General features: G+C 39.1%; 1 protein-coding gene across 12 annotated transcripts in view; it reads left to right on the top strand.

Moving 5' to 3' along the window:
- Positions 1–199: 199 nt before the first annotated feature.
- The window catches only part of PBRM1 (polybromo 1), a 107600-nt gene continuing 79933 nt past the window's right edge, over positions 200–27866 (top strand). For 5 of the 12 annotated variants that reach the window (XM_043964944.1, XM_043964928.1, XM_043964917.1 and 2 more), the window contains exons 1-13: positions 200–346; positions 1257–1312; positions 2412–2488; positions 3144–3275; positions 5922–6074; positions 6573–6670; positions 9715–9862; positions 12442–12588; positions 15502–15618; positions 21452–21520; positions 23189–23287; positions 24119–24204; positions 24845–24940. In XM_043964944.1, coding sequence (XP_043820879.1) covers positions 3228–3275; positions 5922–6074; positions 6573–6670; positions 9715–9862; positions 12442–12588; positions 15502–15618; positions 21452–21520; positions 23189–23287; positions 24119–24204; positions 24845–24940 — 1061 coding nt within the window. In that variant the 5' untranslated portion in view covers positions 200–346; positions 1257–1312; positions 2412–2488; positions 3144–3227. The remainder of the gene's footprint in view (positions 347–1256; positions 1313–2411; positions 2489–3143; positions 3276–5921; positions 6075–6572; positions 6671–9714; positions 9863–12441; positions 12589–15501; positions 15619–21451; positions 21521–23188; positions 23288–24118; positions 24205–24844; positions 24941–27866) is intronic. The other 7 variants (XM_043964955.1, XM_043964937.1, XM_043964888.1 and 4 more) reach the window with 4 other exon arrangements.

Below are 27866 nucleotides of genomic sequence, written 5' to 3'. Positions count from 1 at the left end.
CCCCGCGCCAGAACCTGGCTGGGCTCGCGCTCGCTCCTTCTCGGAGCCGCTCGCGCCCCCGCGCCCTTCTCTCTCTCTTGCTCGGCCCTGCCCCCTCACCCCAGGGCGCGCGCACGCGCACGGTCGCGCGGGGCCGGTCTCGCTTGGCGGCCGTGCGGCTGGGTTTGCGGCGGCGGCGGCGGCGGCGGCGGCACCAGGAGCGGAATCGGACCTGAGCCGAGAGGGTCTGAGAGCAGGAGCGGGCCGAGCAGCGGCAGCGCCAGCTTTAGCCGTGGCGGCCACAGGACCGGGCGCGGCGCCGGCGGTCGGGGACCGCGGCAGGGGCTGCAGGCGGCGGAGCAGCTGGGTAAGGCCGGAGCTCCGGGGAAGCGGCGGCAGCCGAGGAGGCCGCGGCCGCCGAGGCCGGGTCCGCTCGGACCGGGGCCCCTTTGTGTGGCGGCTCCGGGGACAGGGAGCCTTCCCGGCTCCCGGGAGCCCGGCTGAAGCCGGGGGGCCTCTCGCCGCCCGCCCGCTCCCCTCGTCCTCCGAGGCCCCTCGCCGAGGACGGGGCCCCCATCCCCCACCCCTCCCCCGAGGTCGGGGTCCCCCTTCTTGAAGAGGGTCCCCGTCCCGCCTCCCCGCGGACTTGAAGCCCCCTCCCCCGTAGTTCCTGTTTCCTAACTTCCCGACGCCCCCCGCCCTTATTCCCCCAGGTTCGGCTGCGTGGGCCCCCCCTCCCTCTCTGGTGCCTCTGTCTTCTGGCTCTGTAAAATGGGGATGAGCCCCGCCAGGCGGGTTTCGTCCTGCCCAGAGCAGCCCCCGGCACCCCCGCACCCACGGGCCGTGCCTTCTGGGGCCCCAGGCTCTCCTGAGTTCGGGGAGCCTCCACCTGGTCTCCAGATGTCAGTTTACTCGGGATCCTCGCTGCCCGGGACCCGGGGTGGGGGCCAGGGGGCTGTCAGAAGATGCTTGCCTGGGGTCACCGAGGGGAGAATCGAGAGGGGCTGGTCCTAGGTGGGAGGCGCCGTCGGTGGCCAAGGGGGACCTGTCTCCTGGGGAGCCCTCCACCCTACCTCTTTACCTTGCTAAACAAAGAGGAGGTGCGAAACTAAGCTAAAATTCTGTGAAAGTTCAGAATTCCAAACAGAACCCGTCACCACCTTCTTGAAATTCCCTCCTTAATAACCAGTTGGGCTCAGGACTACTTCCGTATTGTGTCCCTTGTTTTGGCATTTTATTTATGGTGTCAAGTAATTTTCTTTTGTTGTTTCCTCTAGTTCGTCCAGTGTCAAAAACCCTTCATTTTACCTTCTGAATTTCGTTCGTCATTACAGTATCCTTTTGTTTTTGTTCATGGGGATGTTGTAACAAGAATTCTCCCCAGCTGTTTTTTTCCTTTTGCACTTTTCAACCTGGCCTCTTAAAACCCTATTGTTTTTCGATGGATTTTTTCTCCTTACTTTCTGACCAGCTATTTTAACATAATACTTGTAGCATTACAAAAAATTAGATTTTTCTTGAATGCTGTGCACATTTTCCTACATGCTTTAATTTTTTTCTCAAAATATTTTAACAGAAAAAATGAAAAGCAGTTGTATATAGTGAAATATAGACTATGACTTATTGTTACTGTTGTTATTATTGTTTAGTCCAGACCTTCGATTTCATTGGTGTAAGACCATCTGGTCGAAGAAACTCTTTGGTGCTGCAGATCAGCAACTGATCTTGTCGTTTTTTTTTAGTCTTAGGGAGTTGCCTGAGGGCACTGAGAGAATAAATGATTTGTCGGGTGTTGGTAGAAGGATTTGAACACAGATCTTCCTGACACTTAATTCTTATTGTGTCTTATGCTACTGCTCTTGTAAATTCTTATGAAAAAGATTCACAAGAAAGATTATTGACAGGTACTACATAGGAAACTCAGAAAGTTTAAAAAAAATCTACAAAGATGTAGAAATCTTAAACTAATCTATGTTATGATCTACTTACATTTAGACAGTTTAGCCTCCCCTTCTTACTTTACCCCATTAACTTTCTCTACTATTCAGGTACTTTACCTGTACTTCTCACATCCCAGGTGAATCTTTTTTCCTGATCTGTATTGTATTTGGGAAATGAGAGTAATGGTATTCATTATCATTTCTTTGTAATTCGTTGAGGTCTTGCCTTTTTCAAAAAAAGAAAATTGTTAAGTTTTGTGTGGATTCTTCTAAAAGAATCACATGAGCTTCATGAGAATACTATTTGTGATTCTTGATTATTATACCCTGCAAGGATGTCGATACATTTTAAAGATCTAATTTGTTAAGGAAAAAGTTTGTTTAAACAGTTGGTGAGTATTGTCTTGAAGAGATGCTTCGAATAAAAAAAATTCAGTAAGGCATGATCTGTCACATTTTAGTGGTTCAAAAGTCTTTAACTATCTTCTGTAGCTTTTGGAGACATATGAGGTATCTAAAATATAACTGTATTTTCTTCTGAAGGATATCAAGTTTTAATAGCTATACAGGTGAGTTCAAAAATTTTCAAGCTATTCAAAATGTGCTAGGTTTGTCCCCAGGGTATGCGGTCTTTACTAACTGGTGGTGAATGACACGAGCTTGTCAGCCCATTGTAAACTGTTTTAGTCTCCACATTTATGCCTGCAGCCAAGGCTGTTTTAACAGAGAACTAAACTCCAGAAATTTCCCTTTTGCATCATGGGAACAACACTGGTGAAGAGTGTTCTAGATTTTTTTCACCCACATAAATAAATAGCCACTTTTTAAACATTTTATTTCAGTACATGAATTTTTTTCATAAACATGCTTATGCATTTTTAAGATGCTTATAGGAGGTATTCTGAGAAAGTGTTCGGAAGCTGTCCTTCCATATTGTAAGATTTAGGCTTCAAATTCTATTTTGTTTACACTTACCTAGTTACAGCATAAAAAGTGCAGTGGGGCAGTTGCTAAAAAAACAAATTTGATCACCTCTTGGTGACTGAAGATTTTTAGTTATTCTGAATTTGTTTTATAGGTGTTTACTAGTTTTCCTTTTTCCAACTTTTCATTGTATTCCCTCTTAAACAGTTCTACTTAAATGCTTTCTATCCATTCTCCTTTTTACCTTTTCTGACCCTTCCTTTTTATTTTCCCTTTTCTATCTCTGTTCTTCTCTTTCAGTTTTGAATATATTAACACCTTTGCCGATTCAGCACTTCTAAAGTTCTGCCTTCTCCCACTAGCTTAACTTGGCCTTCAGACATTATGAGGAGACTGGCTTTTCGAGGCGCTGGTTGTACTCTGGTAAATCTGGTAAATTCCTGGTCATTTACACACCCGCTTCCATTATTCCTGTCTTCCCATGCTCACCCTTCACTGCTCATTTCTGACCTTTTTCATTTAATGAGCCCTTCACATTCATCAAATTCATTGGATTGTATCAAGAGTATTTCATCTTTTTTATAATGTATTGACCGTTTATCAGATTTTTTTTAAACTTTGTAACCTTGGCCTATATATATGAAATACATTTTAGCCCATTTAAAATTCCACATCTAACAGTAGATCTGGTATACAGGAAACAAGTACTATTGTATTATTTCTAAATACCTTCACAATCACTTCGAGCTGATAAAACAAACATTAAAAACTCTACGTACAGACTTTCCTCTAGGTGGAGAGTTGTGAAAATCCCACAATTTTCCTCAATTGGTAATTTGTACCCCTAGTTTCTGCTCCTATGAAAAGCCAGTAGAAGGCTTGGCTAATAGGCTGATAGAAACTTTAACAGCACTTTTCCCCAGTGTCACTGGCAACCAGGGTGTTTCTCCTTATGTTCAATGACTTTTCCTGGATTCACAGGAAAACTGGGTGTGAATAAATGGTGTAGGATCTTTAGTTTTAGAACAGGGTTATTGGAATCTCAGTTGACACTGGGGTCTCCTAATTGAATTAAATAAGCAAATATGAAGCACTCCCTCTTAACACCCCCCCTTCCCCCTCCCCCCTTTAATATGTCAGTCTCTTCTGTCTTTAGCAGAGATGCAGTTGGTAGTTACAACTCTAATGTTAGAGACTGGTACCTAGCAACAGCCCAGAAACTTAAAGAGAAATTCTAATGCTTTTAATTTCTTTTGACTATAATGGGTAAAAAATTATAATAAATGACCATGTTCTTTGTTACAAGTATGAACATTAACTGGAATGTTTCATTATTAAACAGTTGGTAAAACTTACTGACCTGCAAAGGTTAGTCCTGAGGCCTGAAGTATAAAAAGACTAACACAATTTCACTTCCCAATAAGTACAATAGCATAATAATGTAATATATTTGTGAAATACAGCATTTGTACTTTGGTCTTCTTTTGGAAGATTACTGTAGGTGGGGGTGTGGCTATAAAAGTCTCATCAGCAGGCAAATATAAAAAGAATACAATTATCAAAAGGAATTTGGATTTGAGATGATTTACCATTTAACTTTTGGCCATATAATTTAGGGGTCTTAAAGGGTATTTTATTTTGAGAGCAGAGGAGGATGTTTTCTGCTATAAAACAAACAAGCTGTTGCTGATTTTCAACCTTTCATAGTTAGATGTCACTGCCTTTTGTTTGATTCACAAACAATTGATTTTTGTTTTAAGCAACCAAGGCATGTTGTCCTTAACATGATCTTGTATTCATGTTCTAGGATCTCTGGAACAGTTTATAAACACCTGCCTTCCAGATATCACTTGATTTATCATGGTTTTTGGCACCATAATAATGGTACCAGTGGTTAGTCTGTTTGTTAAATAGTAACTTTTGTTTAGAGAAGAGGAAAGAATAGGGAGAGACACACAGATACGTGGGTACTCCCTTCACTAATAGAGCTCACCCTTATCTCATACCTCTGTCTCATCCTGTGTTATTCATCTCCACATCTCTCCATAAATCCTTCACAGAGGATCTGCTAAACATTCTAGAGACCACCTTTTAAAATCTTAAGAGTACTATTGGAGCATTTGGGCTACCCATCTGTTCTTTCATTCTTGATACATGCCTTGCCTACATTCTTAATCTCCTTAGAGAATGGTAGTATTAAAACCTTTTGGAAGGCTTAGTATCCACAATGCTAGTTTTTAGATTGCTTACTATAGACTAAGCATTGTATTTGTGGGTTTCACCTCTTGGCAGACAACCCTTAATCTTCAGTTCCAGAATGCAAGAATACAGTAAAACCTTACTAATTTGGACTCAATGAAGAAGGTCAGTCTGAATTACAGACTTTTTATAGAGGTACAATTCCAATATTTCCAAGGATGAATAGCAAACCAAACTTCTGTTTGTTTGGTTGGTTTTTTTTGTTTTGTGGGGCAGTGGGGGTTAAGTGACTTGCCCAGGGTCACACAGCTAGTAAGTGTCAAGTGTCTGAGGCCAGATTTGAACTCAGGTCTTCCTGAATCCAGGGCTGGTGCTCTATCCACTGCACCACCTAGCTGCCCCGCAAACCAAAATTCTAAGGACAATTCTACTGAGCCTGCTTGAATGAGTAGGTAAAATAGAGTGATTTTTGGTATATAAAGAGATAGTGTTAAAGGACTTGAGAATACTTCTCTTAAGCAGATAAAATATCCTCTAGTCCTTTATAGTTTTGTGTGTGCTGTTCATTTGCCATGGGTTAACCTTAGCTCAGGCTTGCTTGAATATGTCCAAGTTAATGAGATTTACTGTATCTGCCCCACTGCAGTTGATGTGCAACTGAAGGTTGCCTTTAATTAAAAACCTTGTTCTTGTTATGAGGCTTTTTAGTGATATAGCCCAGCAACTTGCATTGGAATGACTTGGGTGTTGCTAAACTTTTTACAGCTACTGTAATGTGCCTTGAGTGAATCAAAATCTTGGTAGCAAATGGTCCCCAGAAGGCTTTGCTTCCAAGTCCTAAATTTAAATATAAGAACATTGCTAATCATTCTATTATAGAAGAAGTTGGATTCAATGGGCTCCAAGAGACGAAGGGCTACGTCTCCTTCCAGCAGTATCAGTGGAGATTTTGATGATGGTCACCACTCTGTACCAACACCAGGCCCGAGCAGAAAAAGGAGACGACTTTCTAATCTCCCCACTGTGGATCCTGTAAGTAACTTTGGTCAGACATTCTTAACCAATTTCATTTCCCATGACTTTTTTGCATCTCTTTGAATAATGGAGGTTATAGGCTTAAGGACTATTTTTTCTCATCCTTGTTTGGTATTCTCAGGAGATTGCATCAGTTTTTTTTTATTGGAAGTTTACTGATGTAAGAACTTTTCCCCCCTTTTAGAAAAATATATTCACTCAGAAGACTTCAAAAATATTTTTTAAGTCTTGTTAACTAGTAAAGACTGTTAATATATGGCTTACTGCCCATTAAGGGTTATTTTTAGAAGTCTTACCAAAAAAATTTTACAAAAATGGATAAAAGTATTAAAACATGTTTCAAACTTAAAGTTCCTTGGGCCATAGTCTTTTCCTAGGAGTCCATCTGCTTTTCCCCTCACTCTTTAACTTGAATAACTCTTTAATTGGAAAGTACTTTGTCATCACAGCTTCATATTCCTATTTGATTGTTGTCATTCTTTCTTTTGCTCTTAGATTGCTGTGTGCCATGAACTCTACAACACTATAAGAGACTACAAAGATGAGCAGGGCAGGCTCCTATGTGAACTCTTTATCAGGGCACCAAAAAGAAGGTAAAACAAGGATAGTTTTGATGGAACAAATACATTGCCATCCAGTGTCTCAAATGTTTGCCAGGTTGTTTCTTGGAGAAATGATCCCAAATAGTACTTGAGAAGAGGTGTTGAACTCATTCATCAAGGCTAAAGGAAAGCACAGCTTGAAACAAGACTAGCTTAGAGCAGAGATGGGGCAGAGAGGCCAGAGGATGGCGCTTCTGTGTTTTTAATCTGACTTCCCTCCTTCAGTTCATAGAATCATAGATTTAGAACTGGAAAGAGCCTTAGAGACCATTGAGCCCAACTCCTTTGTTTTGCAGGTGAAGGAAACCAAGGCTTGAAGAAATTAAATGACTTGCCCAGGGTCTCCCAGTTAGTATCTAAGGCAGTATTTTAACCCATATCTTACCAACTCCAAGTCTAGGACTCTAGCCTATACCCTATACCACACTGCCTCTCAATATAAAATTTAGTTCATCAAACTTTCATTGTCTTATTATGTGCAAGACACTGTGCTCATTTCACTCCTCACGCCTCTTGTCCCTAGGCTTTATGGTCTATCCAAGGGATTCCCTGTACAATCTCCCAAATGTGAAAGACATGCTTCATCTCTGAGCCTTTAAAATCCCAATTAGAAGTGCCTTTTGTGAGCTCTGCTCAAAAACCCTCCTTTCAAAAAGCTGAGTACCATGAGCTCACAAGTAATATCATGAAATCAGCAACCTCAGCTCATCCAGCCTCCTACTTTTACAAGTAGGGAAATGAGACTCAGAGACAGAAGTGGTTTGCACAGCATCACACAGGTTATCAGGTGCAGAGTGGGCTTTGAATATAGGTCCTCTCACTCCAAGTTGATCAAGCATTGCCCTTTTAAGGGCATCTCCCAGAGTCTTAACACCAAAATGCCCCTTTTAAACTCCTCTATTAGAAATTCCAGTTTCCAGTAGCTTCCTAAGTATATTATATGAAGTCCCAAACACAGCTCTTTGATAATTACAAAATAATACTCTGTAGACTGGTGGCTTCATTGAATAGCAAGTTAAGCATGCCTTCTTAAAGAAGTATCATGTGGAATCTCCAGAAACTCATATGATCTTAGGTTTAATTAAGAGAAGAAGATTATCTGAAAATAAAAACTAAAATTTACATAGCACTTTAAATTTTGCAAGGCATATCATACCATGTATTTCTTAAGGTCTTGCTTATGTACAAATTTTGTGAAAACTCCCTGAGATGAACTCCCTCAAACTACCAATTCAAAATACATGGCGGAGCAGTGACAGAGTCTTGGTACAAGTTCTCCAACCTAGGGTCCAGTTCCATTGATGTTACAGAGAAATCTGTTCTCAGGCACTCTTAGAGATCCAGCCCTCCTTAATTGAGATTCCTATTAGCTGAAGGAGGGTTTTGAAAAATGTGAGAATGTGAATTCAGAAGGCAGATGTTACATATGTTTGAAATACATCCCTCATGCTTTGAAATAGGCCTCATAACATCCAGTGTGGAAATTTGTTTTGCTTCACTATGCCTATTTGTTAGAAAGATTTTATTTTTTGTTGTTGTTGTTCCCCTTTCCCCATTGGAAGAGGATGGGAAGGCAAAAGGGAATGGATATTGAGAGCAAGCAAGCAGGCAAGTGAAAGGAAAGGGGAGGAGAGGAAAGGAAAGAAAAGAATAGAATAGAATAAATTAGAATAGAATAGAAAGAGAGACAGCTTTTTAAAACTGCAGAAGAGAGAAGAAAGGAAGGACAAAAAGAAACAGAAACCAGCAACACAGCTTTGAAAACTACAAGTTGAACTTATTTTTATACTTCAAAAGTAAAGCAGTGCACATACTAGAGATCTGCAATTTTGTGTACAATACTCATTTTCTGTTCTATTATGTGTGTATATATATATGTATATATATATATATATATGGTAATGCTCTATACATATATATGGAAATATCTATTTGTGGGTTATTAAGTTCAAAGTAAAATTTAAAAATAATAAATAGACCTCACAGAGAATAACTACCATGTGAAAAGTGCCATTATCAGACAGAATTAGGACTTGGCTGAACCAATAGGACTTTTTTTGTTAAACTTTTCACTAACAAACCTATCTCTGAGCATTCTAATCACCCCATTAACACAATGTTATGCAAATTGTGTTTGTTTCCATATGGATATGTGTGTGTGTGTGTGTATGTATACACACCTGCATATACATACACATAATATATGTAATACATATCATTTTAGCCATAATAAGTCTGTACTTGTTCGGTTTTTGGTACACATTAGGTATGCCCTTTTCACCTGAGTTATTCCTTATTTAGATTAGAGAAGCTCCCTAACAGCCAATATTTACCTATTCCTTTCTTTTTCTTTTTCTTTAATTTAATTTTATTTATTTTTGCGGGGCAATGGGGGTTAAGTGACTTGCCCAGGGTCACACAGCTAGTAAGTGTCAAGTGTCTGAGGCCAGATTTGAACCCAGGTCCTCCTGAATCCAGGGCCAGTGCTTTATCCACTGCACCACCTAGCCGCCCCCTACCTATTCCTTTCTATCTTTCCTCCATACTCCAACACAATGTCATGTACATTATAAGCACTCAATAAAGGTTGTTTGACAGTAAAAAGGCCTATGAACTAAAGATAGGTTTAGAAAGAGCTATGAGACCAGAATCAGCCTTTTCAACCACATTTGTGCAACAAAAAAGGTACTGTTAGCTTGGCTACTCATTTTCTTTTTTTTTCCCCTTTTTTTTGGTGAAGCAATGGGGTTAAGTGACTTGCCCAGGGTCACACAGCTACTAAGTGTCAAGTGTCTGAGGCTGGATTTGAACTCAGGTCCTCTTGAATCCAGGGCCAGTACTCTATCCACCGCACCATCTAGCTGCCCCCACTCATTTTCTTACATAGGGGAGATAGAAATGGACTGACATATATGCCCTTCAATCTCATCTGTGAAAGGCTATCTTAGAGGATATTATAATTCTATAAGATATTAAAAGTAATTTGTGAGATATGTCGATTAATTTGTAAATGTAACACTTATACATTCTGACAGAAATCAACCAGATTATTATGAAGTGGTTTCTCAGCCCATCGACTTGATGAAAATTCAACAAAAACTAAAAATGGAAGAGTATGATGACGTTAACCTGCTGACTGCTGACTTTCAGCTGCTCTTTAACAACGCCAAGGCCTATTATAAGGTGAGAAAGCAGCAGTTTTGAAAGGCTGAAGCCATTTTTCCTTAGGAAAACCAAAATGTATTTCTTCCACCAAGGAGGATGATAGTCCCATCTGTATAAAAGAATATTTTGGCCATGTGGATCTTGTGATTCCATACTGCAGTTATGATTTGAAGAACACTATAGGCCTACTTTATTTTATGTAGTAGCATTGTTTTTGACAAGTCATGTGCCATTAAAATTCTATTTTCCCACTGACTTCCATTATAATTTGAATCAATTAATCTTCATTTTGAACTGGTCTTCAGTGAACAGTGACTATGAACACTCTAGCTTTAAACTTTTCTGTCTACTTTTATTCATAAGTAATTGATCTGTAAACAGATGTTTCAGGATACTAGATCAGTTTTTTTGTTTTTGTTTTTGGGTCCAGACTTTTGTTTTCATCAGGTATAGGAACTCTTAGTTTGGGATCTCTCCCTGCCTATGCAGAACACTGACTCCTTTACAGCTTTTAATCTTAAAGAATTGCCTAGTATACTGAGACATTAAGTGATTTTTTTTTACACCACTATGGTCCAGTGCCAGCATGTTCCATTTAGTCTGACTGGCTCCAAGACTGGCCTCTCTACACTGTGCCACTGCTGCCTTTTGGGTCATATCTAATTGAAAGGAAATTTGTGGTCAGTTTTTTGGTAAAGCAAAGAATTTCTAGTTCATCTGTTTTGTAAATCAGATTTTCTAAAAATTAGGAGACACCTGTACAATCACATTTTTAATTAACCCCAAATCGTGGTGCATATGGAGAACTTGCTGTTTGTAAGTCAAGTCCTTGGTCCAAAAATGGATGGGCTTTTGTATCAAACTTCAAACTCAGAAGTTTAATTGATCTGTATTTGGAAAAGCCTCCTCAATCCCAAACTAACATAGCTCACTCACCTTTGTATTTATTGAAATGTCCTTTTTCTTTTGTTGACTAATGTTACTGCCAGGGAAGAAAGGAAGACTTGCTAAAGGGAGACGTGACTGGCCCACAAAGAAAAGATATGAAATATCCATGGAATTAACAGGCAAAAAGGAAATATTGGGTAGAGAAGGCAGAGGAAAAAACTCAGGAAGTTAGCAAAAATTCTACCTATTTATTTGACCCCAGTTTCTAACTTTAAGCTTATGAGAAGAATATGTAGATGGTTTAGTAAATTATTATTAGTTTTTTTAAAGATTACCCTTGCTTGGCATTTATTAAGATTTGGACACTTATACCTATGCATTCCTTTTTATCTTAATAAAAATAAATCAAGCCATTTTATTATTCTCTCACTTTGTTGTCTCATGAAACATGACTCCTTCCACCACCTAGCTTTCTTAAAGAATATATTACCCTTTTTACCCTTGTTAGCTAGCTTTAGATTTTTCCAGTTTTTCCTTTCTTTTTCTTCAGCATACTCTTTCATCCATTAATTACTTTGGCCTTTAAAAACTCTTTTGGCTCAACAATCTTTTAAAGTCCATATTAGCTTAGAGTTTGTTTTATAGGAGCACATCTTGCCCTGTTCCTTAGATGGCTCAAGGAGACCTAGTAAACATTTTTCTTTCTTTCTTTCCCTTTTTTTTGGGGGGGGTGTGTGGCACTGAGGGTTAAGTGACTTGCCCAGGGTCACACAGCTAGTGTCAAGTGAGGCTGGATCTGAATCCAGGGCCAGTGCTTTATCTACTGCCTAGTGAACATTTTTCATTGCCACCTCTCTATAAAGAGGCTGTGCATTTACACATCCAAGTATTGGAGCCAAAGTATCTTCCAAAGATTTTAGTATATTTCAATTGTCAGGTAACTATATAGGCTTTTTTTTTGTCCACATAAAGAAATCTCCATATAATTATTTCATCCTTATTTATAAATAAATATCGCAGAGTGCTACATAAGTGAGATTTTTAAATGATGCTTTTGAACTTGATACTTGTTAAATTTAGGCTTATACTTGAATGTCCAGTGCTTGTTTTAAAATGGAAGATAGCAGAATGACTTAAGCTAGAAAGAGCTTTTATCATTTAAATTGGCACATAAAATACTCTTTCTCTTATAATAAACAAGAATTGCCTAGTGAATTTGTTTTGCTTTTCCATTACAAGTACTTTATTTTTCTCTTTTTTTTCCAGTAGAGGGAGGGGACAAGGATAAGCTAACAAAAATTTTAAAAGAGTCATTGAAGTCTCTTTTAAAAAGTGCCCAGAAGAGAATAGAAGAAAGGTCAGAAAGAAATGCAGAATGCAGGACAGCTTTGAAAGCTACAGTTTGAACTTCTTATATATTTGGAGGGAAAAGCAAGATGTACATAATAGAAATTCAGAGTTTCATGTAAAATCCTTTTCTGTTTTTATATAGAACGTGGAACTATGGAAATCTTTTTTTATGTTTAAGCTCAGAATAAAAATAAATTTTTAACCAAAAAAGGGAAAAAGGAATTGCCCACTTCTTGATTGAGGGATTTAACCTCTTAGAAATATGATACCAAAATAGTGGTCTGTGCAGAGGCGCACAGGAGGCGTTTAAGGTAACTGTCAAGGTCATTGGTGTGCGGTGTTCTTTTGCTTGTGCACAGCCAGACTCTCCGGAATTTAAAGCTGCCTGTAAACTCTGGGATTTGTACCTGCGGACAAGGAATGAATTTGTTCAGAAAGGAGATGCGGAGGAGGAGGAGGAGGAGGAGGAGGATGGGCATGACAATCAAGGGACAATGTCCGAAGTAGTAAGTGAACAGCTTGAACCATTAATGGGTGGGATTGGTGGAAGACAAGCAGTTCTGAGGGGGATGTTTCCTTTTGTGATACCATGAGCAATTTCAACTACACATTTGCTGGTGAGTAGAAGAGGCTACACAGTCAGAAACATTAATAGTATCTCAGTTCCATGGGAGCATACTGCTCTCCAAAGGGGGTGCTACTAGCCCTACATCAGAAGGGCCATCCACAGGTGGGGCTTGATTGCCTTAATCCAGCAATGAGTGCTTTCCTGGATTTTTTTTTTCTCTCATATGTGAATAAACTACAGGCTTACTGCAAAATCTGATTAAGGACATATCAGGTACTAGTCAGCTGAGACTGACACCACAAAAAGGCAGGAAATCATCAGTGGCTCAGCCAACCTATCTTTTTATTCTAGTTTATAGTATGACTGTGAGATCTTCTTTACCAGATATATTTGTTTAATACTCTTAATTGTCTTGTTGCCTTTTTTGGGATAAGGTTACCAGATAGATGAAGGGAATGCTCTAGTTATAGTTTACCCAGACTTTGGCAAAGTGTTTAATGAAGTAACTCACACTGTTCTTGTGGAGAAGAGAGAGCGTGGTGTCCTGTTGAACATTTTATTGACTTGGAAAGAGTCGTGTCACGCCTCTTCCATCTGCAACTGACAGTCTTCTAGAAGGGATTAGTGCCCTGAATGGCAGTCAGGGCCCAAAAGATCTTGAGAAGGTAGAATCTAATAAAATGAAATTCAGTGGAGATAGATATATGTCTTATACTCAGGTTAAATAAATCAGTTTCCCAAGTACAGGATGGTTAGCAGTTTGTCTGAAGAAGATCTAGGGGGTTTAGTGGGCGCCAGCCCAATGGGAGTGAGCCATTCTATATGGCAGCCACAAGAAAGACACAGTTTCCAGAAGAAATAGAGGATGGCTCCACAGGGTGTGCCTGGGTCAGAGCACATCTAGAACACCATACTCAGTTCTGTGGGCCACAGTATAAGAAGGATGTCGACAAGCTAGATAGCATCCAGGGGAGGAAAACCAGAATGGCTGAAGAAGATGAGCTGGTTAAATAAATAACCTTGGGGAAAAGAAAGACTTGGGAGTATGGAGCTGTCCTCAAGTATCTGAAAGACTCTCATGAGGAAGAGGGGTCAGACTTGTTCTGTCCTGCCCCAGAGGAAAGAGCGCAGTGGGCAGGAATCACAAAGAAGCCAATTGATACCTGATATTAGGAAAAGCTTCCTGACTACTAGACCTGTCCCCAAGTGGAATGCACAACCAGGAGGTTGGGGGGTGGGTGCCACTCCCTCCCATTGGAGGGCTATTTTTCAGGTATGTTGGCCATTTCTGTGAGGTATAGTTTGGACTGGATGGCTGCTGGGATCCCTCCACCTCTTAGATTCTTGGGTTCTGTAATTGGTCACTGAAAGGGACCTTTGTCAAGATGACTCGAAACCCTCTTCTGTAACAGAATCGTCAGAGAAGCCAAATGGGATATTTCCCTTCCTTCCAAAAATGTTCTAGGCTGTTCTTTCCTGAGATGAGTGTGTTGCAGATAAAACCACACCAACAGAACTTCAGATCTCTCTTCTCCCTTGGCTTCTGTAAAATTGCTCTCTCTTGGTGGTTCTATTTTTTGGTTCCCTGCAAGGACTTTCCTAGGCCTCTTCTCACTGCATACTGTCTCTTGATGATCTGATCCTATCTCATGGTTTCAGTTATATGTGTAAATTACTATAAGACCTATATGTCTCCTCCTAATCCACTGCTGGCTGCCTGTTGCACGTCTCACCTTTTGTCTCCCTTTACCTCAAACTCAGTCTGTCCTCCCCTCTTCTCAACTGTTTCTGATGAGGAATTTGCCACATTTCCAGTTACTGCGGTGCTAAGGCATCCTTGATAACTGCTCTCTCTCTCTCTTCTCAGCTCTGCCTCTGTAATATCTCTACTGTCCATCCCCTTCCCTCTACTTTCACAGACCCTGCCCTTTTTCAGATTCAGATCTTTCCCCTGGGCTACTGGGATACTCTTCTCATCCATCCTCTACTTCTGGCATGCAGCTGCTAAAAGTGACATTCCCAAGGCACAGGGCTTACAGCAGGCATCTATTAATGTGTGCCACACCCTGTGTAGCATACTGGACATAAGGAAAATGCAAAAATAGGCCATATTTTCTAGAACTTTGCCTTAAAAAAAATAATAACCGTTTATTTAAGGTAATTAGATATTTATTAAAGCAAACGCATAAGTAATAAAATATGATGCATACCAGGATTATACTTTTACACCAATCCATGTTGGGGAAGCACATGAGGAAGGAAAACACTTACACTTAGGGAAATTCAACTGTGGACGGCATGCAGTTTTTGTCATAGGTCTATGCAGAAGCATCTGTACCCCACAAAAATATTTCTTTGCTCACTGCTTGGTTGTTGGTCCTCACTGCTCTCTAGCTTGGCAAATCCTTATTCGAACATAAGATTTATAAGCTGTTTCAATACAATAACTCTTATAGAGGCCTTTAGAAAATGTTTTCCCTTGGACTTGGGGTGGCTATCTAAACTAAGACAGATTACCCAGCTTCCTCACACTTAACTCCAGCAAAGACCTGAAATTTCCACTAGATTGAATGATGATCAAGAAACTATAGTAAGAAACTTCATCTGAATGAGAACTATATAGAATGTCAGCTATTGGCTCATGGGCTATAATAAAGGGTGCCACAAGCACGGACAAAGAAGCCAGTGTCTTCTCAGTGTAATCAAAAAAGATCCAGAGATGGCTGTAACCTATTGGGTTCTCTGCCTGAAAGAGCAGACTTTATGTTTTCCATAGCTATAGATTGCTTATAATGTATGTTAGATTTCCCAACACTCACAAAGTCACTCTTATTTTTATTCCCTTTTCCAGTCTTCTCCAAGTTACCTGAAAGAGATCCTCGAGCAGCTTCTTGAAGCCATAGCCATAGCTACAAACCCATCAGGACGTCTCATAAGTGAGCTTTTTCAGAAACTTCCTTCAAAAGTGGTGAGTTGCAAGTAAAGATGTCTGCCTTTTTATGTTTGTTGATACAAAAATGTCAGAATCCTGACCTTCGAAGAAAGAATAAAGAAATCCCTTTTCAAACCTTGAGGACAGGGGAGAAGCTAGTTCATTACATTTATTTTTTCCCATCACGAGGTAAGTATGAATTAGAAAGAAGCAACATCAGAAAAGATCTTTCTAAGTAAGGAGGTGCTTTCTGAACAAGTTAGACACTTTCAGAGCGTCTTGGGCATGATTTAGAAATGTAGTGCCCAAGGGGCAGCTAGGTGGCACAGTGGACAAAGCACCGGCCCTGGATTCAGGAGGACCTGAGTTCAAATGCAGCCTCAGACACTTGAGACTTACTAGCTGTGTGACCCTGGGCAAGTCACTTAATCCCAATTGCCTCATCAAAAAAAAAAAAAAGAAAGAAATATAGTGCCCTTAAAACTTCACAACTGTGAAATGAGCTCCCCTAGAGAGGTCTTAACCATTGTATCTGAGAGTCACAAAAATATATGTGACATCAGCATTCTTATGGAAGGAATCATAAAGAAAAAGAGGCTGTGCCTATTTTCCTAATGCTAGAAAGGAAGCAAGAGGATTGAAGCATGAGAGAATTTTTGGTTATTGCTTTTCTTATGTTGTTACTGTATTTTTAATGAAAGTAGAAAGAAGCATTAGTGAAAACCAAAAGATAACAAGGACAGAGAAAGCAATTCCTTGTTCTCCAGAGCAGAAGAAAGGATAAGGATTGGAGGAGGCATTGGATCATAGGATTTGGAGTTCAAAAAGCCTGGGGGATTGTCTAGTCCAGACCCTCCTACCCTTTTCCCCTCTTGTTTGTTCCTCTACTTTGGTTGGGAGTGTACGAAGACCCAAGCAGCCTGCTCAGAGGTCATGACTACCAGGGTGGGAACCTTCAGGAGTAGGCTAGAGTCAGGACTGAGGAGCTTGAGGAGGATAAAAGCAGAGCATATGCAGGGACCATGATCAGACCAGAGTGTGGATTTAAGGAAGGCTGCTGTTGGGGTCTCTTCTTTCATGGGATTATAATGGAGGAGGCACTCGGCAAGACATTTGTTGATTTAACTGAATTGACCAAGATGGCAAAAAGAGTGCAAATAGCCTCAATTTTTGTTTCTCTTCCATGTGATTCAAAGGAAATCCTAAACTCTGGGGTTTTTTAATTTTTTATTCATTTTGAACCTAAAAAGAAAAAGCATTTCCATGTACACAGCACAACATAAAAAGATTCAATATAAAGTCATAGATTTCCATTTCATACTGTTTGCTTTTTAAAAAAAAAAAACCTATGTAATGAGTAGTACGCATTTTGGGGGGGGAGAGGAGGCAATGAGGGTTAAGTGACTTACCCATTGTCACATGGCTGGTAAGTGTCAAGTGTCTGAGGCTGGATTTGAACTCAGGTCCTCCTGAAGCCAGGGCCAGTGCGTTATCCACTGTGCCATATAGCTGTCCCTTTACACATTATTTTTAAAGCTACCCTGCTTTTTTGTGTTTCCTTCTAAATTTTCTTTTGTTCTCTGCTGTGCATTTTTTCCTTCCTCCCTCCCCATCCTGCCCTTGAGAAGGCTACTATTAGACTTGTGTATGTGTGTGTGTAAGTATAAGTAAAACCATACTATTCATACTTCTATTTATCAGTTCTTTGGAGGTGGATAGCATCTTCCTTCATAGGTCCTTTGTAGTTGATTTGAGTATTTGTTATACTCAAAATGCCTTAGTTGTTCTTTGAACAAGATTGCTGTTATTGTGTACAGTGCTCTCTTGTTTTTGCTCATTTCACTCTTGGAGTCTTTCCAAGTTTTTCTAAAATCCACCAGCTTATCATTTCTTATAGCTCAGTAGTATTCCATCACAATCATATACCACAACTTGTTGAGCCATTCTCGAATTGATAGGCATCCCCTCAATTTCTAGTTCTTTGCCACCACAAAGAAAGCTGCTATAACTATTTTAGAACAAGTTCTTTTCCCTAATCATCTTGGAAAACAGACCTGGAGGGCAGCTAGATGGCACAATGGATAAAAAGCACCAGCCCTGGATTCAGGAGGACCTGAGTTCAAATCTGGCCTCAGACACTTGACACTTACTAGCTGTGTGACCCTGGGCAAGTCACTTAACCCTCAGTGCCCTGCAAAAAAAAAAAGAAAAAGAAAAAAAAAGGAAAACAGACCTGATAGTGATTTTGCTGGGTCAAAGGGTATACATAGTTTTATTACTCTGGGCACAATTCCAGATTGCTCTCCAAAATAGTTGGATCAATTCACAGTTCCACCAACAGTGAATTAGTGTCCCAATTTTTCCATATCCCCTTCAACATTTGTCATTTTCTCCTTCCATCATTTTAGCCAACCTGATAGGTATAAAATGATATCTCAAAGTTAATTTGCATTTCTCTAATCAGTAATGACTTAGAGCATTTTTTATATCACTATATTTAGTTTTGATTTCTCTATTGAAAAACTGTCTGTTCCTATCCTTTGACCATTTACCAATTGTGTAATGAATCATATTCTTATAAATTTGTCAAGGTTCTTTATATGTTTGACATGAGACCTTTATCTGAGAAACTGTAAAAAAAAATTTTCCCAATTTTCTGCATTCCTTCTGATCTTGGCTACGTTAATTTTATTATTTTTTAATTTCACGTTACTGAAATTATCCATTTTATACCTTACAATGCTCTCTATGTCATGGTTATTAATAAGTTATTCTATCCTTAAGTCTAATGAGTAGAATAAGTTCCATGTTTTTCTGATTTTCTTGTGGTATCTCCCTTTATATCTAGGTCACATCCATTTTGATTGTACCTTGATAAATGGTGTAAGATACTGCTCTACACCCCATTTCTGCCATGCTGCTTTCCAGCTTTCCAAACAATTTTTTACCAAATCATGAGTTTTTATTCCAAAAGCTCAAAACTTTATAATTTTTAAACACAAGATTACTATAATCATTTGCTGCTGTGTATTTTATGTCTACTCTGTTCCACTGATCTACTGCTGAACTTCCTTCCTTTACATTTTTTTCATTCCTAAACTCTGTTAATTGTGTGACTTCTGGGATTATTTTATAACTTAGGTTATTATTCCTACTAGGGGAACATTACAGGATGGACTGGACTCCAGTGGGTGAAGGGAGTTCCAAGGACGGGGGATAGCCTAAGAGAAGGGCAAGCAGACGGTATGGGGGAGGGGTGTCCAGTTTACCTGGACCTTGGTCTCTTCTGGTAGAGAACAATGTCAGACTGGAAGGGGTGAAGTTGGGGGACTTTGGATGTCAAGCAGAGGTTTGAACTTTAGTAAAAATTAGGGAGGCATGGGAAAGTTTTGAATAGAGGAATGACATGACCAGATCTGTTCATCAAAAAGATTATTCAGTGGCATAATGAATATGATGAATTGAAAGGCGGAGAGAATGGAGATGGAAGAACCTTTTAGGAAGCTATTGATACAGTCCAGGCAGGTAGGAACGAGGGCCTCTGTACCAGGACAGTAGCCATGAAAAGAGAGGAAGAAAGACCTAGAATTGGCGGGACCTGGCCACTGATTAGATGTAAGAGAGGAGATGAGCCCAACATTATAGATATTGGAACCCAAGTGAACGGAGATGCCACAGAAAGAGTCAATAACTGTTTACTAAATGCTTACTATGTGCTAAATGCTACAGACAGAAAGGCAAAAAACTAGTCATTTTATGCTCTTAGGAAGCCCATAGCCTAATGACAGAGACAACATGCAAATGGCAATTTACAAACAAGATACATACAAAATAAACTGGAGATAATAAATGGGGGAAGTGAAGGGAACCTGGTGTTATGGGGGATCAGGAAAGGGTCTTGTGGAAGGTAGGATTTTAGCTGGGACTTGAAGAAATGGAGGGAAGCCAGGAGATGGAAATAAGCTGGGAGAGCTTTCCAGACAGCTGGTGAAAATACCCAGATTTGGGAGATGGGCTGTCTTGTTTGAGTGTCCCTGTTGGGGGAGGAGTCAGGAGGGGTCGGCCTGTGAAGGTCTTTGAACTCCAAAGAAAGGAAAGTGAAATTAGAAGCAGGTTTAGATGGAAAGTTAAAGAGGCCTGTGTTTGACATGTTCAGTTTAAGGTGTTTATGGCAGATATAGATTGGAATTTGTCTGTACAGATGTGGTAGCTAAAGCCGTGAGAATAAGATCACCAAGGAAGAGCATAGAGAGTGAAAGAAGGTAAGGGGGGAGGGTGCCCTAGGAGAACACTCACATTAAGGGATTAGAAAGAAAACGAACCAGTGAAAAGAACAGAAATAGACATTTCTTTAGCTTTGTTTTTATTGTCTTTTTTAGTGCCTTTGACCCACAGAAGGGAGTGCTTTAAATAAAAAATCTCATAGGGGCAGCTAGGTGGCACAGTGGATAGAGCACCGGCCCTGGAGTCAGGAGGACCTGAGTTCAAATCCAGCCTCAGACACTTAACGCTTACTAGCTATGTGACCCTGGGCAAGTCACTTAACCCCAATTGCCTCACACACAAAAAAAAAGAAAGAAAGAACAGGAAAAAAAATCTCTTTATTCTGTGAATCAAACAATTAGCTCTGCTAATAATCAACATTTGTCAGATATTTATTGAGCACAATGCTGTGAGAAGGGCTCCCAGAGATTTGCTTCCAGGACTCTGCTTCTAGCAGAGAGGATACTGTGGACACAAAGACCTGCAAGAGAAGATGATCACAGGATTTTAGAGGGACTTTAATAGTCTTTTAGTGCAACCTTTTCATTTTAAAATGAGGAGACAGGTTCAAAAAATATATATATTGTTAAAATGAGGAGACAGGCTCAGCCAGGTAAAAGAGGCTGTATCTCTCTGGTTAGCCTCACCTGTGGGCCAGGAACATAGGTATCTGGCTCATTCAGTGTTCTTTCTACTCCATCTATGGCCTCTGCTGGAAGGCTGAAGAGCCCTGGAGCTGGTACAGTGGAGAGAGGTTACCTCCAGGTCTTACCCATAGGGCTCATGGCTTTGAACTTTGTTTTATGTCCTAGCTTCCCTTTTTGCTTTTTTTGTCCAGATCTCTGAATTTCATCAGTGGCAGTAATTCCTGACTTGGAGGCTCCCTCCACTGCTGCAGTTCTGCAATTTATCTGAACCTTAGTCTTAGAGTTTCCTTGGGCACTGAGAAGTTCTTGATTTGCCCACAGTCACAGCTAGTTTGTGTCAGAAGCAGGATTTGAACCCAAATCTTCCTGATTCAAAGACTGACCCCTTTTATATGTTTTAAATAGACCTCTTCTGTTATTATTAGAGTAGTAATTACTGCATAAGCTGGAACTGGGTTCATCTTACATATCATTATCCTCTTTTCATCAAAAACACCTAATTCAGCATAAAATTAACAGAAGGCCTTTCTTACTTTTTCTAAGATCTTAAAAATTAAAATAAGACAAAAAATCCATTTTATTCACAGTACAGCAGTAAAAGAATGTACAAACAACCTTCCTAGAATTCTACCATTTGTCTCCTTGGATGGAGGGTTTGTGTTTTTATATTTTAAGTTCTAAGATTCTTTGAATTTGGGGTAAAAAATATTCAAGTTGTACTTCTCTCATGAGGATCACCAAATTCCACACTTGTGCAGTGTTCCATGATGGACATTTTATATGGTATGTTAAAGTCCAACTGTTTTATAGCTTCAGATAGAAGAACACTGTTCTGTGTGTACCTTATGGGTCTTTGCTCTTGTACGTTTTCATGGAAACAGATACTCATTTGGACTTGTGGAATAACACTTTCTTTGACTGCTCAAAGCTTAATGGGATATGTGTGTTTTGTTTTCCAGCAATATCCTGACTATTATGCAATAATTAAGGAGCCCATTGATCTTAAGACCATTGCTCAGAGGATACAGGTATGAAAAGGTCTATAAACTTATGTAGTAAAATTCTGAATAAGATCTGCCAGGGGATTTGTGGGGAGGTTGAGGGAAGGGCTCAGAATATAGAGTCACTTCTAAAAAATATCTTTAGAAACAAATGTTTCTATAGCAGATGACATATGTAAGGTAAACAAATTTAAGGGCAATGTTAATTGATTACAGCTTTTGAGGAGGTAGTAGCCACTTTATACTTCCCCAGAAAATAGGACTTTCTCATTAGCAGAATAAATACTGCTTTTTGACCAAAAATAAAACATATCACAGTCATTCCTGACTTGGAAATTTCATGTCTATTATTTCTATAACTAATATTTCATAATGAAAACAATTATTAATTATTTGGGAGCACAAAAATTTTCACAGTATTTTAAAATACTTGCCTACTTATGAATTTCTAACACATTCCTAGGAGGATAATGTTTTTTCCATGACCCTATAAAATTTGGCTTATACCTTGAAGCATAAAATTTTATTTCTCAGACCCATATCTCTTTGAGTCCTACGTCCATTCTGTCATCAAGTCCTGATGTTTCATCCTTTCAAACGTTTCTTAAATTTGCTGTTTAATTATTAATCCTGGCTCTCATCGCCTTATACCTGAATCATTGCACATCTCTATAAATCCAGATTCTTTACAGTCCATCCTGCATACTGCTGGGCTGATCTTTCTAAAACAAACCTTCCACCCTGTCACTCAACTGTTCGAGAATGGAGAATGGCTCCCTAGTGGGGTGAAAAGAACAGTGGATTTGGAGTCAGAAGGCCTGGGTTTAGGTCTCTGCTTTGCTCTTTAGAAGCTCACTACCTTCGTGAATCTTGAACCTCTCTGAGCCTCAATTTCCTCCTCTGTAAATTGAAGAGAAAAAATACTTTTACTGCTTTCCACAAACAAGTGGCTGAGGACTAAATGAGATGAGTATGTAAAGCATTGTAAGTCATAAAGTGCTGTACAGGTGTAAGCCCTTCTCAGATGCCTTGTCATGGCATGGAGGTGACCCCAAGTTCCCAAAGGCTTTGTCAGTGAAGCACAGATTCTTGGTAAGGAGCTGGAAACATCTCAAGTAGACATATGGGGATGAAATAGGTCTCTCTTGTCCAAGATCTAGCCAACTAAGTTTGGCATGGCTTCCTACAAGAAGTTGGATACCCAGGTGATTCCTATTTTTAGCCATAGCTGTTCATGAAACCCATTGGCTAAGGTGTAGAGGGGCTATGAGACCCATACCAGTCTTGTGGGCTTTTCTTTTAGCCACAGTCTGGCCTCTTTAACACCTTTTTGTCAATGTGCAGCCTCAGTCTCTTCCTGTCTCCACAAAATACCCTGTCCATTCCTGCCTTTGTTTATGAGTGTCCTCCTCTTTTCCTATTTCCTGCCTTTTTGGATAAAACAACCAATATGCATGTTCTCCATATTGTCTAAAAACTGAATCCTGTTTTGCTGTAAATGATTAAAAACTTGCCTAATTGCCCATGATAAGGTTAAAAAAAAAAGATTAAATGATTGTATCTGTTAGTTATTTGGACATTTTTTTCTTAAAAGGTTTGGACCTCCACTGAAGTTTTTAAATATATAGATAATTTAATTGATTTTAAAATTCTTAATAACTTTCTCTAACAGTTATTCCGTTTTATTTCTCATAGAATGGGAGTTATAAAAGTATCCATGCAATGGCAAAGGATATAGATCTCCTAGCTAAAAATGCCAAAACCTACAATGAACCTGGGTCTCAAGTATTCAAGGTTAGTTTCTAATACGTGGGTTTTTGGGGGTAGGGAAGCCTTTTTTTGACCCTTTCTGACTTTCATGTTATTAAGTAAGCTGTAAATTTGTTAACTCATAGTTATACTTTTTATAATGGGAATTGTCTTACCTCCTTGGTTTGAAGTTAGTAAAAGTATTAAAGTATAGTGGGGAAAAAACATTGAATTTAGCATCAAAAGAGACATAGTTATATCTCTTGGCTATGGTCATAGTAAGGTGACTATGGGCAAGTCCCTGAAACTCTTTGAACCCTTTATAGATTCACTCCAAATTAATGAAAGTTCATTTGGAATTGGCAAAAGGGCCTGTCAGCCAAGTGTAGCAAGACAACTTAGAGAAATTTGTAGTAAAGCCTCCAGTCTTGAAGATGCTGATCCTCACATCTACCCTTCTTGCTGGAAAGCAGATGACACTCATTTTTAAAAGCCATAAAAAACAAATCTCTAAAGTTGATCAAGTTAGAGCTGTGAGCTTCTTTTCTTTAGTCTGAGGTAAACAAGTATTGGTCATTATATAGCCTAACTTTTCTTCCCATTTATCATCAGTGCTTTACTTTCTTTTTATTTAGCATGCCATATTTTTTGTGACAGATCCATAAAAGTTTATGTAGCTCCACTGAATCAGTGACCACTTTGTAGAGGCTTGGGGGCATCAGGTGGTCTTGTAAAAACAGTGAGGAGCATTAGTTTGAGTATGGCTTGGAAGACTGGTCTTCAAGTAGCATGTGCTGTAAAAGAAGGAATGAGACTTTCTTTTACTCTTTTAAAAATTTGTTTACTTTCTAAACCAATTAATTTGTATTTTAACAGGATGCAAATTCAATTAAAAAAATATTTCATTTGAAAAAGGCAGAAATTGAACATGTTGAAATGGCCAAGTCAAGCCTTCGAATAAGGTGGGTATTTCTCAGCCCATGGGGTCTAAATGAGTCTTAGGTTTTTATAATCTGGTATATTTATCTTTCAGGAAGATTAATATAGTTGGTTTTTTAAAACAGTACTCACATTTCATTTTATAACTATAATATTAATCATGGGATTTGGATGGAGTTCCATATAACTTACCCACAGTCCCTTCTTCTGCAGAGACATTGTTATAATTTAAATGAGAGTTCTACCCCTGACACTCAGTATCTTTCCAGTGACACTTCCCATTGCTCTATATATCCATCACCATCTCTTTACAATCTCTTGGGGGGAAACCTACAAAGCAAAAAGATTGCCAAACCACCTTATTAACCCATTCCTGTTAAACCAGGTCTAGGTAGGTACTATAGAAAGGTAGAAAGAATTAGTCTTGACTCAGCTGTTCACTAGTTTGTTAAGCTTAGGTGGCTCAGTCTGCTTCTTCATCTATAAAGTGAGAAGGTTGAAATATGTTGTCTCTAAGGGCCTTTCTACAGTAAACTCTGAGTTTCTTATCTGCCCACCATGACTTCTTGTCACTGTTTTCTGACTTCTTGTTTGCTGAGTGTCATGATTTCTTTATTGTGTCAGTTGGGACTTGGGCCTCTCAGTTGTCTCATTTCTGAACAGGACTCCATCCAATTTGGCTGCAGCCAAGCTGACAGGTTCTTCACAGGGTAAGGGCAGCCTTAGTGAAGAGAGAAATCCTACCAGCAGATATTATCGGTAAGAGAAATAATTGAGCATTGCACATTGGTTGCAAAATCTCAATAGCTTTGCCTGATACTATTTTGAAGTGGAATCATTGCTGCTGTTAGAACTTTTTGAGAATACATATGGAAGTTGGGGGGTTTTAAGTGTATATAGCATTAAATAGAAATAACAACAACAACAAAGAAATTGCATGCTGTATAATTATGACCAACCTTGATCTGTTGAAACATCAAGAAATTATACCTTCCTCCATTTTTTTATAGAGGTTGGCAACTTAGGTGTATGTAATGTTGCATATATTGTCAAACATTGTCAATATGTTATTTTGGTTTGCTGAACTTTTTTTTGTTTTTCATTTTTTTAATCTTAGTTACAGGGATGGCTAACCGAATAGGAGAGGGGTAGAAATATATTTTTAAAAGAATGACATAAAAGTAAAGGTATCAATTAAATTAACATTATTAAAAGTATATAGTATTATATAAGTATAAAAAAATTCTTAATCCTTCCATGGTTTAAAATACTGGCTTCCCAGAAAACATTGAGGTGCCATGATTAGAAAACTCCAAATTTGGGCGTTTTGTGTAGGATATTTATTCATTGATGATACTGTTCTATCGTTTTAGTTGTGTCTGACTCTTTATGACTCCATTTGGGGTTTTCTTGGCAGAGATACTGGAGTGGTTTGCCATTTCTTTCTCCAGCTCATTTTACAGATGAGAAAACTGAGGCAAACAGAGTTAAGTGACTTATTTGCCCAGAGTCACACAGCTAGTAAATGTCTATGGCCAGATTTGAACTCAGGAAGATGAGTTGTCCTGGCTCCAGCCCCAGCCCTCAATCCATTGCACCACCAAACTGCCCTTCATTGATATCACAAATCCAAAATCTGTTGGTTTTCACTTATCAGCAAGTTACTGCTAAGTGGGTGGGGGGCATTATATACTTCGTAATTTTCTTTTATAGGTAAGGATATTTCTGTGATACCTTCATTTCATTCAAAAGAATTGCTGTTTGTGAAAATGACAAAGTATAAGCTTTTTAAAAAGCTTAATAAGATGAACCAGAAGACCTCTATTTCTAATCTTTTGCTTCTTAATCCATCACTACCTGAATTTTTCTTAATGAGTCAACAAGTATTAAGCATCTACTGTGTTTCTGTGGGAATATAAATACATACAAAAAAATCCATCTGTACTCACAATAAGCTTACATTTTAATTGGGGGGAAATAAGTGAATATAGAAATATATACAGTATAAATATAAAGTTTTTTTTGGGGGGGGTTTGTTGGGTTTTTTTAGTGAGGCAATTGGGGTTAAGTGACTTGCCCAGGGTCACACAGCTAGTAAGCATTAAGTGTCTGAGGCTGGATTTGAACTCAGGTACTCCTGACTCCAGGGCCAGTGCTCTATCCACTGCGCCACCTAGCTGCCCCAATATAAAGTTAAGAAATAAAAACATTTACAAAGTAATTCAGTATAAGTTAGATGGGGAGAGAAGGTACTAGCATTTGGGGAGATCAGGAAATGCTTCATGCAAATCAACCATGAGCTTTTTAAAGCATGCTTAATACATGCCTAATAGTATGAAGAGGGAATAGCTTTCATGAAGGCCTTAAAGCTTCATGCATTAAGACTCATACTTGAACTGTGTCTTAAAGGAAGAGAAAGACTATATATTGTTTCTTGTTGTTGATAGATCCTCTGGATTAGCATGATTCAACTTTGATAAATGCACACATCTTTTTGGTTATTTTCTGAAGCACTAATGATTATGTTCTGTTTCAGAAGGGTTGTTTTTTTTTAACCTTTGGTCTAGACCTGTTGTTTCATTAGTGTGAGAAATTCCCAGTAAGAAAAGTCAGTGTAGATTTGCAACTGTTCTGTACATGTAGTCTTAGAGAGTTGCCTTAAACACTGGACTATTAAGTGACTTGCCCAGAGTCACAGAGTCAGTAAGTGTCAGTGGAAGGACTTAAACACAAGCCCTCCTGCCTATGAGTTCAGCCCCCATCCATTACACCATGATACCTCTTAGAAATTTTTATCTTATATTTTAAATTAGAAAAAAAGGAAAAACCTAATCATTAACAGGAAAAAACTTCTAAGCAGGAGCCATTGAGAGTAGTTATTAATGCTAGCAAGTAACCAACAGAAATATAATGACAATATAATCTCCCCAAATATAATGGATTAAGGAGACAAATTGTAAAATAACGTGCACATTTTTGTGAATAAGATGTTGGAAGAATGGTGTGGTGTTTTCCTCAGTGAGGAATTGCTATGCACTTAGAGCCAGGTTCTTTTTGTTCTGAAACTCGGAAGTGTTGGCCATCCTGTACTAGAACGTTGTTAGCTGGCAAGTGTGTGTGACCTGCTGTGGGGTCTCCCAGACCCTTTCTTTTTTGTATTTTAGTGATTTCCATCAGCAGTACCTAAACACAATAAAGCCATATGAAAAACTGACTACCTGCTCAACTTTGATTGCAGTTCTTACATTTTGTTCTTTTTCAGTTGAGTCTGACTCTTCATGCCCCATTTGGGGTTTTCTTGGCAAAGATACTGGAGTGGTTTGCCATTTCCTTCTCCAGCTCATTTTACAGATGAGGAACTGAGGCAAAAAGGGTTAAGTGACTTGCCCAGGGTCACCCAACTAGTAAGTGTCTGAGGCCAAATTAGAACTCAGGAAGATGAGTCTTCCTGATTTTAGGCCCGGCACTCTATCCAATGCACCACCTAGCTGCCCAACAGTTCTTAGATGGTGCATGTTAAAAAAATGCAGAGATAAACTCAGGTGGCAGTTAGACAGAGGAATGTCTATATATGTGGGGGTGTGTATGTATTTATGTATGCATGTATGTATATATTTTTTTCTTAACTGGTTTCTTTTTTTGAATAAAGTAGTTCAATTACCCTAACTTTTTTTTCTGTCTCCAT

Source organism: Dromiciops gliroides, chromosome 1, assembly GCF_019393635.1.
Source record: "Dromiciops gliroides isolate mDroGli1 chromosome 1, mDroGli1.pri, whole genome shotgun sequence".
NCBI classification, from domain to species: Eukaryota; Metazoa; Chordata; class Mammalia; order Microbiotheria; family Microbiotheriidae; genus Dromiciops; species Dromiciops gliroides.
Note: the sequence above shows the minus strand (reverse complement) of the source record. Positions and strands in the feature narration are given on the sequence as shown.